The 13,537-nt window shown below is 33.9% G+C and overlaps 1 protein-coding gene and 1 pseudogene across 2 annotated transcripts in view; both read right to left on the reverse strand.

The window, feature by feature from the left end:
* The window catches only part of SYCP1 (synaptonemal complex protein 1), a 70,735-nt gene that overhangs the window by 42,660 nt on the left and 14,538 nt on the right, over positions 1-13,537 (reverse strand). For both annotated transcript variants that reach the window (XM_011366633.1, XM_011366625.1), the window contains exons 12-14: positions 7,154-7,248; positions 6,472-6,656; positions 5,180-5,247 (exon numbers count right to left, since the gene is read on the reverse strand). In XM_011366633.1, coding sequence (XP_011364935.1) covers positions 5,180-5,247; positions 6,472-6,656; positions 7,154-7,248 — 348 coding nt within the window. The remainder of the gene's footprint in view (positions 1-5,179; positions 5,248-6,471; positions 6,657-7,153; positions 7,249-13,537) is intronic.
* Positions 190-1,533, reverse strand: LOC105296502 (annotated as a pseudogene).

Genomic DNA, 13,537 nt, shown 5'->3' on the forward strand with positions numbered 1-13,537 from the left:
ATTCAAACCCATCAGAGAAATGGACACATTGGGTCTGTAACAAAGCACTGTGTTTTAAAGCACGGGCCAGTAATTGTATATGAGAGTATACACTGCTACATACAAATTAACTAATTAGATTACAACTTTTCAATGATTAAAACAGAATAAGTTTCCCTGTAAAAGTAGCATCTTTGTGACATTTTAACTTTAATATTGCTCTCCTCCTTCCTCACCTTCTCCTTAACAGAATCCACACCAACCTTCTCAAGGGTAGCCATGTCCTCATGGACCACAGACAACTCTCTTTTCTCCATGCCCTCATCCACATACCAGTGAACAAAGGCACGCTTGGTACATGTCAGGTCAAACTTGTGGTCCAGGCAAGCCCAGGCCTCAGCAATAGCTGTGGTATTGCTCAGCACGCACACAGCTCACTGTACTATGGCCAGGTCTCCACCAGGTACCACAGTGGGAGGCTGGTAATCAAAGCCAGTGGGGCACCAGTCCACAAACTGGATGCTGTGCTGGTCTTGGTGGCAATGGCAGCATTGACATCTTTGGGAAGCAAGTCCCCATGGTACAGCAGGCAGCAAGCCATGTATTTACTGTAGCAAGGGTCACATTTCGCCATCTGGTTGGTCGGCTCAAAGCATGCACTGGTGACCTCCACTACAGAAAGCTGTTCATGGTAGGCTTTCTCAGCAGAGATGACAGGGGCACACGTGGACAGAGGGAAGTGGATGCAGGCATAGGGCACCAGGTTGGTCTGGAATTGTCAGATCAACATTCAGGGCTCCATCAGATCTCCGGGAAGCAGTGCTGAAGGATACAATTTGAGCTATCAATCTATTCAAGTTAGTGTAGGTTGGGCGCTCAATATCGAGGTTTCCATGACAGATGTCATAGATGGCCTCGCTGTCAACCACGAAGGCACAGAGTGCTCCAGGGTGGTATGGGTGCTGAGGATGGAGTTGTAGGGTACAATTACAGCTGTGCGACCTGAGGGGCTGGGTAAATGGAGAACTCCAGCTTAGACTTCTTGCCATAATAGACAGAGAGACGTTCCATCAGCAGGGAGGTGAACACAGAACCAGATCCCCAACCAAAGCTGTAGAAAACCCAGAAGGCCTGAAGACCTGTTCACTGGTCAGCCAGCTCCCAAATTGGTCCAAGACAAGGCCAATGATTTCCTTGCCGATGGCAGAGTGCCCATGAGCATAGTTACTGGTAGCATCTTCCTTGCCTGTGATGAGCTGCTTGGGACAGAGGGGCGGGGTGAGCTGGCGGTAGGTGCCAGTGTGAACTCCATGAATGACCATGGGTTTCAGGTCTACAAACACTGCCCTAGGCACATGCTTGCCAGCGCCTGTCTCACCGAAGAACATGATGAAGGAGTTATCTACCCCTTACAATGGTCTTATCACTTGGCCGTCAGGCTGGATGCCATGTTCCAGTCAGTAGAGCTCTCAGCAGTCAGTGCCAATCTGGACACCAGCCTGGCCAACATGGATGGAGAGGAACTCATGCATGGTTGCTGCTTTGCAGCTGCCGAGCAGACAGGTAAGAGGAAGGAGAGAGGTTGTTGCTTCTTACAGTGCAACTCGTAGGCGGTTGATGTAAGAGAACCTTGTGGTGCAATTCTTAGTCCTCATTATTGTGGAGCCTTCTGGAATTTGATACTATTAACCACTCTACTTTTCTCCCTTTGGTTTTCCAAACCTTGTTCTATTTGGATTGTTCTAATTCTACTCACTACCAGAACTCCCCACCCACCACCAATTTTACCTGCCATACAGAAGTTACAGCAACCCTTTAAAAACATAAACCAGACCATGTCATTCCTCTACTTAAAATCATTCAACAGTTTTCCTTAGTTGTTAGAATAAAATCAAAATTCTTTCCTTGGCCCTATCCAATTTGGCCTAAACTCATTTCATTCCCTTTTACATGTGAGTTCTTACACTCAGTCACAAAGGTTTTCATTCAGTTACTTGAATTGACCAAGCTCCTTCACACTCAGAGCATTTCTATGTGCTTTTCCCTCTGACTGAAAAGCTCTCTCCAACTCACATGTTGTAACTAACTAAATCTCACTTATTTTTTAGGTCTCAGTTGAAGGCCATCCCTGATTGCCAAATCTAAATTAGGCCCTATTATTTTCTTACATCGCATCATTTTCATTTCCTTCATAGCATTTATCCCAATTTGTAATTAAATATTATTTGCAATTATTTTATGTCTCCCCAAGTAGATCTCATGAGAAAAAAGACCATGTCTGTTATGATCCTAATTATATATCCAAAACTAATTGAAGAATAAACATCTAAGTCTAAATGCACATTATATTATATAATATCAATAGATTAATAATAAGCAGCGGCAGCAACAACAGAAAATACTAAAGGGAAAATCTGTTACATAACCAGAGAGAAAGCAAACACAGGTACAAACATAGAAAGGTGATCACAGGAGCAATTTAGAGCAGTATCAGATTGAATTCAAGATAGGAGATGCATGAAGAAGCAAACTGTACCAAGTAAAGAAATTGCAAAAAAATTATTTCACCAAGATTTTGTATTAAAAGTTGGTTTTAACTAACTTGGAATGCACTACCCTCTCTCTTTAAATGAGCAATGAGAAGATAGCTGATATTTTAAAAGTTTGAACTTGAGCAATAAAATGGCTCTTAAATTTGCAACACAAAATAGTCAGATTTGTAATTTTAAAAGAACACCGTAGCATCAGTGCAAAGAAAGAACAAACGGTAGATGATATTAGAAACAAAAAGGTGGATTATCAAGCTACAGCTATTAGTTCCAGTAAAAGATGTCTGGTCCAGACCTATTGTCAAGGTATAAGAAAGGGGGTAGAGCAAGCTGTATCTGAGAAATACACAGAAAAAAAGTGATCTTAGGATGAGTCAGTGACTGAGACTGCTGAGGGAACAATGGGGGCAGATGGATGAATACTCTAACCAAGATGTAAGCCTAAGAAATACAATCAAGAAAGAATGCAAAGTATAGCAAGGAAACGAATAAGAATGAGGGCTATTGCAGTAAGAAAGAAGGTTAATGAAAGAAAGACAAAGCAAATAGAAGCCTAGTAAATACAACAAGCGTGAACTAAGAGGAAAACAAATGACGGTAACATGAAGTATGGTTTGCCGATTATCTGCCAAATACAACTTGTGTTCCATTATGTTGCTCACATGCATCCCCCCTCTGCTAGGCTAAGAGAATGTGCTTGAAACTCTAAAAACCAGGAAAGAGGAAATGAAGACCTGACTTGGTCTAGGTCTGTGGAGAGGAAGAAAAAGAGAAAGAGTCAAAGTTAGATTAGTTAAATTTTATGAGCTAGATATTAAGAGTTAGAAACAACAGCACTGAATAATCTGAATTAGAAGTGAAAGGTAAAGGGGGAAGAATAATACAGAAATCCTCCAAGATTTTTGGTTTTGAGAACTACTGTATACCATTAGCCAAAGAAAGAAAGAAATTAATGTTAAGTGCTTACATTATTGTTAATGCTACTCTCCTATACATAATGCTTTCCACACCCCATCATTCTCTAAAACCATCAGAATCCTCTCTATTCCTTAAAGTCTACTTTTAAAATCTACCTCTTCTATTAAATAAAAATATACCTTTTCCAATTATGCAGTCTACATCAATACCTTTGGCTTCCTCTTGTTATCAACATTAACATATCTCCATCAATAAGAAATCTCTGAGCATTCACCCCAAATATATAAATGTGCATAAATGCAAATATATATTTATATTTTATTTGTAAAATATAAATGTGTATTGTGATTTTATTCATTACAAAACATGTGTAGAACATGTAAATTTGTGAAATATAAATGTGTATTGTGATTTTATTCATTACAAAACATGTGTAGAACATATAAATAAATAGAAATAGAAGTCCTAATATTTATTTCCCTTCTAATAGAATTCTTGTTCCCACCCCTTCATTTTAGAAACATTGCTGTATAATGGTTTACGGGTCCAACCTTTCTCCCACAATACAGGTTTCTCAAGAGCATGGTATTTTCTTGTTTATGTTTCCACAGCACTTAAGATAATGCTAAGAAGCACATATATAACTGCTCCACAGTGCTAGAATAATATATTAGTATGAGAAAAATCACATTATGCATTTGATTTTGAAATATGACAATAACAGTCACTTAATTTCAATATCAGACTGAATTGTTACAAATAAATATCCATTAAAGATATTTGAAGGACTAAAAGTATTCCTTAGGCTACAATATTCAATTGAACAATTCTAAAGAAAGATATATGCAGTGAGGTAGAACAATACTTTAAGCTCTGAAGGAAGATCTAAAAATTGGATTAAAAATGCATTTATGACCATTGTAACATAAAATAATTAAATTATGTATCACTGGATAGTGCAATTTTTGATGTTTAAAGGCTAGTCTAGTCTGTAGTATAAAATTAAGCATTACAAAAGGAAAAGTATAAATAGCATTTAAAAGGTCAACCAAATAACTCAGTGTGGAAATATCACATTTTAAAATATCATTATTTTAATTACACAAGTATTCAAAGCTTATAATAAAGCTTATGGAAAGTTATGGGGATATTCTAGAAAAACACCTGCCAATTCATGAATTATTTTAATTTACAAAAATAATTCACCTACATTGGAAAAAAGTTTTTACATCTTTATATTTCTCCACATTTGTAGATATGAAGATTTGTAAATATAAAGCACAGAGTTGTTAGAATTATCTAACTAAATGGTAATAAATTCACAAAATAACTATAGAACTTCTATCTCTTTTGGCCATGAGAGTTGCTGAATAGTAATAACATCTTATGATAAAATAGGATCACATGTTCCTATAAATAGCTCATAATCCAACATGACTAATCAATGAAATTTTAAAATTAAAATGTAACAGACATTTCTCACTAAGATTATTAAGACCTCTGAATCCTAAAATAAGGAAAATTGACTAGAAACATCTCTTAAGCTCCTTATACTTCTAGATATCTATGAATTGCATAATAAAAGTGAATAGTCTTTCTATCTTTGAAAAATAAAATAAATAATCACTATTGGTAAATGACAGAGGGAAAACTATATTTTATTCTGAAATGGTATTTATGTTTTTATAATTGGCCAATATTATAATGTACACATATTATTCTCTAAATCTTACCCAATTCGCTCGATTTCTTCTGAAGCTCCACGGTAAGTATTTTCAACTGATCTTCGCTTTTTTCCAATCTTGTAAAATATATTATTAGTTTACAATGTAAATATTCTTTTAGTCAGATTTTGTCTAGTAACTAAAATTGGTGCAATTTAGCAACAATATATCCTAACGTAGACTCACTCAATTATTAAACATTTTTCGAGCACCTACTCTATGCCAGATAGTGTAACATTTCAAAATAAAGTATTACTATTATAAAGACATAGGTGCATAGTAATTAAACCTCCATAAAACCTTAAAGCTTGTGGTCACAATTTATATTTTGGCTATGATGATAATCAAATTAACACGTCCTAAAACTTTGAGAGAGACTGAGTATATAACTACTGTTATATTGAATTCTGCCTTAGGAACGATATAAATATGAAAACTTGTGCAATTTGCTTAACTCCTCTGGCTTTCCGTTTCCTTGTCTATAAAACTGAGGTAATTGATACAGATGATATCTAAGGTCACTTATAATCTTAAAATTAGTAAATCAGGTGGATGGGTCAATCAAGATTAGCTGAGCTAGAAAAACTAGCTTTTCTTACTTCACCATCCACAAGCAGCAGAGAAAAAACACTGCTAGGCCAGGTCATGACTTCAGAGAAAAACTTCTGTTTCTCTTTCACCTTGTTTAATTAATCCTAATGCTAATGAGACAAAAATTAATTACCTAGACCTCATAACACAACTTTACATGAATTTTTCCTTAATAAAAAGTAGTGAAAAACAGTAAGTTTTTAACTCAAGTTTTAGACAAACTGTTATTTAGATGAAATGCAAATGAACAGTTTATTTTATATGCAGTTAATCATATTCATTAATTCATTAATTTAATAAAAATGTGAGTACCTACTTTGTACCAGGCCAGTTACTAATTTTATAAATCAGAAAGGTTACAGAACCCAGCAAAATAAATTTCACTTCCCCATTGGAAGTATTTCTATGAAGCTAAGAATAATCCACAGTTTAATTAAATATGTCATATCAGTGCATCATCACTTATCAGCCTATTTTAGCTTGACTCTATGGCAACGCCAGTATAGGAACTATCCTAGAGAATACCTGCTATCTTTTCCTAGGATACCTACCCAATACAAACGTTTAAAATGTATTCCCACTTTATACATTAAAAAAAGACTTGGTTATAGTTGTTATAGATATTACAAGTCAGTTGACAATGAATAGAAAATAGCACTGAATATTAGAAGTAAATTGTTTTTACTCAGCTAAATAAGAAATATTTTTACCTTTGATGTTCTGTTGTCAATAATTCTTTCAAGTGGCAGACAGTAGTTTTAAGTTCAGTAGCCACAAATGCATGAGCAGCTTTAGCTTTATTAAATTCTTCCATTTGAGCTTCTTTTTCTCCAGTGAGTTGATATATTTTTTTTGTTGCTATCTGTAAATCTTCCTCTAAAGCCTTTTGAGTACTCTAAAGGAAAAAGTACAAAACAAAAGCTATGATCCCAGGGTCTTAAGAAAAAAAGCTGAACTCATCCTCTTCTGTAATTTGCTGTCCCTCCCTCCGTTTCCTCTCACTCCTCTCCACGACCCAACACTGGCCAATCTGTAATGTCACTCACTACTCTTATTTCAATTCACCATTCCTCCAAAGCCAACCTATAGTTCCAATCTCTCCATGAAATCTTCCTAGCCAATCCGGCACATAGTGTTCTTTCAGTTCTTAGAACTGTAGTAATTTTTCCTGAATCACATTGTTGGTATCTAGCATGGTCTTGTATTTGTTATACTTTTGATGTGTTTTTATCCAATGTCTCTGACTACACTATAAGCATTTCGGAGACTTGGATTGTATCCTCTCTATGTGAAGCTCTGAGTCCTTTTACATAGTATTATCATTTGATAAATATTTGTTGACTGATGGAAAATGTGACACTTATCACACACTAATCAGTTTTTAAATCATACCATATTTATTTGCAAAGACATTTTAGAATCTTCTAGTTCTGATGTCAAATAATCTTTCTTCTCATTTGATTCTTTTAAGATGTCATTCTGTAATTCTGAAAGAAAAAGAGGTAGATAGGTAGTACTTAATAAAAAATACATACCAAGAAAACAAATTATTTGTAACAATTACATTTTTTTCTCCATTAGATACTCCAAAATGAGGAAGAATTACACAAATACAGATGCACTTATATCAGTCATCATCAACTTTTACTGACTACTCAAGATTATTATCTCCCAACCACTCAAAAGTAAATAAATATCTAAGGATTTTCAGTGTACATTTTTTAATAATAGCTAAATATTGGAAACAAGCTAAATATCCAACAGGAAATAGATTATGGTAGTACATACACACAATGCGTAACATAATCACTGTAAAGATGATACTTCATTATTTATTTATTTATAAAATATCATAGAAAAGGGTGTTAAAAACAGTACTTATATAAACAGTGCATATCAAAGAATACACACAAAAATATTAAAAGTAATTTATTTCCTAATGGGGAAATTATTCATGATTTTTTCATTATTGCTATTTTGATTTTTAAATTATCTAAAATATATTTATTTAAATATTCTTTTTAAAAGTTTTCAACTCCACTCAATACCTAATGTTTACTAAATACTAAATGTCAAGTACTAATTTCTGTGCTTTATATGTGTGCATTCACTTTTTTAAATTTCTTTTTTAGGTATAGTTGGTACACAATCTTATATGTTAAATGAGCTTCGGGTGTACAATAGAGTGATTTGACACTTTTATATCCTATAATATGATTAACTCCATAATTCTAGTAATCATCTATCACTGTGTAAACTTATCACAATATTGACTACATTCCCTTTCCCTTTTCACCCATCCTCCCACCCCCACCCTTCTGATAACCATCCCTCTGCTCTGTTTCTATGAATCCATTTCTGTTTTGTTTGGGGTTTTTGTTTTGTTTTGTTTTGTTTTTGATTCCACATATAAGTGAAACCATATGGTATTTGTTTTTCTCTGCCTGGCATATTTAACTTAGCATAATATTCTCTAGATCCATCCATTTTGTTGCAAATGGCAAGATTCTTCTTTTTTATTACTGTATAATATTCCATTGTGTGTGTGTGTGTGTGTGTGTGTGTGTGTGTGTGTGTATACCACATTTTCTTTATCCATTCATCTATTGATGGGGACATTTAGGTTGCTTCCATATCTTGGCTATTATAAATAGTGCTGCAATGAACATAGGGGTGCATATATCTTTTCAATTTAGTGTTTTCATTTTTCTTTGGATAAATACCCAGAAGTGGAATTGCTAGGTCATATGGTATCTATTTTTAGTTTTTTGAGGCATCTCCATACTATTTTCCATAGGAGCTGCACCAACTCGCAGTCCCAGCAACAGTGCACAAAGGATCCCTTTTCTCCACATCTTTGCCAACACGTTATTTGTTGACATTTTGATAACAGGCATTCTGACTGGTGTGAGGTCGTAGCTCATTCTGGTTTTGATTAACACCACTAATTATTAGTGGTGTTAAGCAGCTTTTCATGTCTGTTGGCCATACGTATGTCTTCTCTGGTGAAATGTCTTTTCATACCCTCTGCCCATTTTTCAATCAGATTGTTTATTTTTTTAATATTGAGTTGTATGAGTTTCTTATATATTTTAGATATCAACACCTTATCAGATATATCATTGAGAGTAGGTTTTTCCATTCAGTAGGTTGCCTTTTTGTTTAGTTGAAGGTTTCCTTCACTGAAGGTTTTTCAGTTATATGTAGTCTCATTTGCTTATTTTTGCTTTTGTTTCCTTTGCTTGAAAAAATTCAGTAGAGTAGTAGGATACGAAATTAATATACAGAAATATGTTGTGTTCCTATATGCTAATAATGAACAATCAGAAGGAGAAAGGAAGCAACAATCCTATTTTCAATTGCATAAAAAAAATAATAAAGTACCTAGGAATAAACTTAACCTAGGAGGTGAAAGACTTGTACTATGAAAACTATGACACTGAAGAAAAGAAATTGAAGACAAAATGGAAAGATATACCATGCTCGTGGATTGAAAGGATTGATATTGTTAAAATGATCATACTACCCAAAGTGATCTACAGAGTCAGTGCAATTCCTTTCAAAATACCAATGTTGTTCTTCTCAGAACTAGAAAAAACAATCTTGAAATTTATATGGAACTACAAAAGATTCCAAAAAGCCAAAGCAATCTTGAGAATGAAGAACAAAGTTGGAGGTATCACATTCCCTGATCTCAAACTACACTACAAAGCTATAATAATCAAAACAGTATGGTACAGGCAAGAAAACAAACACATAGATCAACGAAACAGAATAGAGAGCCCAGAAATAAACCCTTGCTTATATGGACAAGAAATTGATGACAAAAGAGGTAAAAATATACACTCCCGTAATGACGCTCTCTTCTTTAAGTGGTGTTTGGAAAGTTGGACAGACACATGCAAAAAAAATTCAACTGGATAATTATCTTCACCATATACAAAAATAACCTCAAAATAGGTTAAAGACTTAAATGTGTGTTCACTTTCAGAAGTCATAAAAACACTAGAGGGTAAAAAGAAGTCCATGCTCTTCCCTGGGTTCAAAGTATTCTATTTCCTCTGACTAGCTATCTAGCCTTAAACATACTTAACCAGTCTGACTCTACTTTTTCCAATGGAAAATAAGAATGATGACAGTTACTCATATCTTGAGGGTTGCTGTTAGGATTAGACAAGATAATGCAAATTAAGATGTTTAACCACAATGTCTAGCATATAGTCAATAAATGTTAAATACTATTAGGATGATGATGGTATATGCTATAAACTGAACCTTAAAATTCATGGTATTTACAATATACTTGGTCAGACAAACAAATAATCAATAAGTGCTAATGGGTATTCACTAGAAGTTCTGGGAATATACATAAGGGGGCAACTAAGCCAAATAGGATCATTAAGGGTTAGAAGTAAGGGGAGACAGCCATAGAAAGGAAAAGTTCAAGGAAGGCTTCCAGAAAGTGATAACTGAGTTGAAACATTTAAAAGCCAGTAAGAATTAACATGAGTAATGGGAGTTGGGGGACAAAACTACAGACAGGTGAAAAAGCATGTACAAAGGCAAAATATGGAAGAGAACATGATGCATTCTGGGGTCTAAAGGAAATGTATTTCAATAGCATTCAAAAAAAGTATGACGGAGGAATCGCAGCATATATGATTAAAAAGAAAATAAGGACAAAGTCATAAAGATTTATTTAACTTGCTGAAAGGTGTATGCTTCATAAGTCTTGAAAACAATAAAGTATGTTGAGCAATAAAATGAGCTTTCACGATAACATTTTTTAAAATTCCATTCTGAAAAATCCGTGTAGAAATGAAAGGGCTAGTAGTCCAACTCTGAAAAAAAAAATAGGGAAAGTAAATTTGGAGAGAGGGAAATGACAACTGAACACTGTGGTGCCCACTATGATGCTATTTATCAAAGTCTGGTAATAAATGTCTCCTCTAAAAAATCATAATCAAAAACTAGTCCTTAGGCACGTGTGGGAATTGAATATATGCTGCTATAATGTCTTAAAAAGCTCCAAGCCAACACTTAATTTGAAGTGCCCCTAAGTTCCCCCTAAATTCCACAAGCTGCCAAGGCAAATTTTCTCTATAAAAATATACTTGCAATCCAGGCCTTAAAAAACTTCTACAGATGAAGTTATAACTTCATAATCAAAAATCACATGAGGATACAAAGCACCATAAGCAGTCAGAAGAATGAACAAAAGGCAGACTTGGACCTGCAAAGATTTCAGATGTTAGAATTACTACTGGTGCATTTTAAGAAAAACATATTATATCAATCCTTAAAAACTAAAAGAGATAAGGAAGATGCCCATAAACTAAATAAAACTTCTTGAAATTATATAAATAAAATGAAAAGTCCATTGAGGTAATGGATGAGGTATGTCATTCAAACATTCCTCTAAAGCAATAAAAATTCAGGATCAAATACTAAGAATATTAAAAAAAATCATTAAACTCCTGATAAAATAAGAAATTACCAGGTCAAAAGTAAAAGAAAAATAGTAACCTAGAAACATAAGATAAGCACAGAACTTGCTTTTGCCCAGAAGACATTTGCAGATCCTGGCAAAATTGAACTTTTGATTTGAAATTATGATGGGGTGAGAAAAAGAAAAGGAAAAACCAAAGACTACATAAGGTTGAAAGTCTAAGAATTAGACCTTTGTACAATAAACTGGGGCATTCTTCATGTAAGGAGGCAGCAAAAGTAAACCAAGGAGATCTTCAGCCCAGGTTCATATCACCTGACTGGTCCAAGGAACCTCAAGCCTTGAAAATGACTTAAGATTATGCCAGACAGGTAGAGCCACTAGGCACATAACAAAATTTTCTCCTGGAAGGATTCCCATTTACTTAAGTTACCTACATACTAGGCAGGTCTTAAATTATTCCTACAAATAGTTTTTGCAAGAAAAATAATAAGCATGGAGGTATACAAGAAAATAAGGCACTTTGACTAAAAGCTATCAGAAAGATAAGACAGAATGAGGCTCACAAACACTTAAGATAAAGAATGGTCAGAAAGTACAAAACAGCTATTCTTAGTGTATTTAAAAAAAAACAACTTGAAAATAAGAAACAGAGAACTACATAAAGTACAATAGCATAGCAGATTTAAAAAATAAGTTAGAATAATATCTTAAAATAAACATCTTAATAACTGAAAATAAAATGGAAGGGTTCATATCAGATGAGAAACAAATGAAGAGAAAATTAGTGAATAAGATAGGTCAAAAGAAATCATCCAGAATAAGGTACAGAAAGGCAAAACTGTGAAAATATGGAGAAGAGATTGAGTCACAGAAGACAGAGTTAGAAAATTAAAACATGTTTTTTACACAAAGTTCAAAAAGGAGCAGAAACAAGAGAACAGAGCAAATACATTTAAAGAAAAACAATAATAAAAGATACTAATTCACAGATTTAAGAAGTTATAAAATAAAATTAAACCTATATTTTAACATATCATACTGAAAATGCTAAAAATCAAAGGCAAAGAAAATCTGAAAAGTCACAGTAGAGTTAAAAGATACCTCATCTTCAAAGGTTCAGCAGTTAAATTGACAACTGACTTTCTTCAAATCAACAAAGGAAGCCAAAAGAAAGCAAGATGATAGCCTCAGTGTGCTAAAAGAAATTTCTAGAAATAACAAATAGTGTGCCAACCTAGAAATACATCTTATGCAAAACTATCCTTTACAGATGAGAATGAATAAACAAATTTTTAGACAAATAAAATGAAAGAGATCATCACAAGCATATTCTCACTAAAAGATATTCTAAATATCCCCCTTGAAGGCAGAAAAGATATAATCAAAATGAAAGTTCTGTTATACAAAAAAAAAAAATTAAGAGTAAAGAGGAAAATGTATAGGTAAAACCAAATGAACACTGTCTACATAAAACAGTAATAATATCTTGTTTATAGAATTAAAATACAAAACAAAAATAGAAGGGAACAGAGTTAAATGTAATTAATGTTTTAAAGTCCCCTTGAATAATCCAAGAGGGTAAATGTATTGATTAACTTTACATATTAAAAAGTAATCAATCAATGTTGTAATATCTCCAGTAAGCACTAAAAAAAATAGAAACAGATTATATAACTTTCAAAGTAGTCATGGGTGAAAATTGGAATAATAAAAAGTAATTAAACTAGGACTTCCACTTCTGGGAAGAAGGGATAGATATATTTTTTTCTCTTCCTCCCAACTACAACAAAACTCACAACGTTATATATAAAACAAATATAAGAAGACTTTGAAAGGTGGAGAGAAAGCAGATCAGATTCGAGGCCTCTGGACTTAAGAAGCAAATGGTAAGACTCTTGGGGTAGAGAGTTTAGAGATTTTTTTGTTTGGGGTTTTGTTTTGTGTTTTTTGTTTGGTTGCATCACACATCCCAGACTTAAAGCTGAAGAAGCCAACAATCTGGAAACATTAATGCGCATAGACAAAAAAAGGTTCAAAAAAGTCTGCTCTCTCTAGCAGAAGGAGAAGGAAAGGGGCAGCCTAGCAACTATACAACAGCCTAACACCACAGAAAAAGCAGTCAAGAGTATGATGGTGAGATAGGAACAGCATAAAATGTAGAAGTTAAAACAATTTCAATATATTTGGAGTATAGGATATAGTAATGACAGTAATGTGAAATAAGCAGGCATAAGTTAGCAAGAACTGGATAATTATTTGCTATGTGAGGAAGACAGAAGCTTTTAAGAGAAAAAGGACAAAAGTCACCAGATCCCTATGATGTT

The sequence above is a fragment of the Pteropus vampyrus genome, unplaced genomic scaffold (genome assembly GCF_000151845.1).
Source record: "Pteropus vampyrus isolate Shadow unplaced genomic scaffold, Pvam_2.0 Scaffold6, whole genome shotgun sequence".
NCBI classification, from domain to species: Eukaryota; Metazoa; Chordata; class Mammalia; order Chiroptera; family Pteropodidae; genus Pteropus; species Pteropus vampyrus.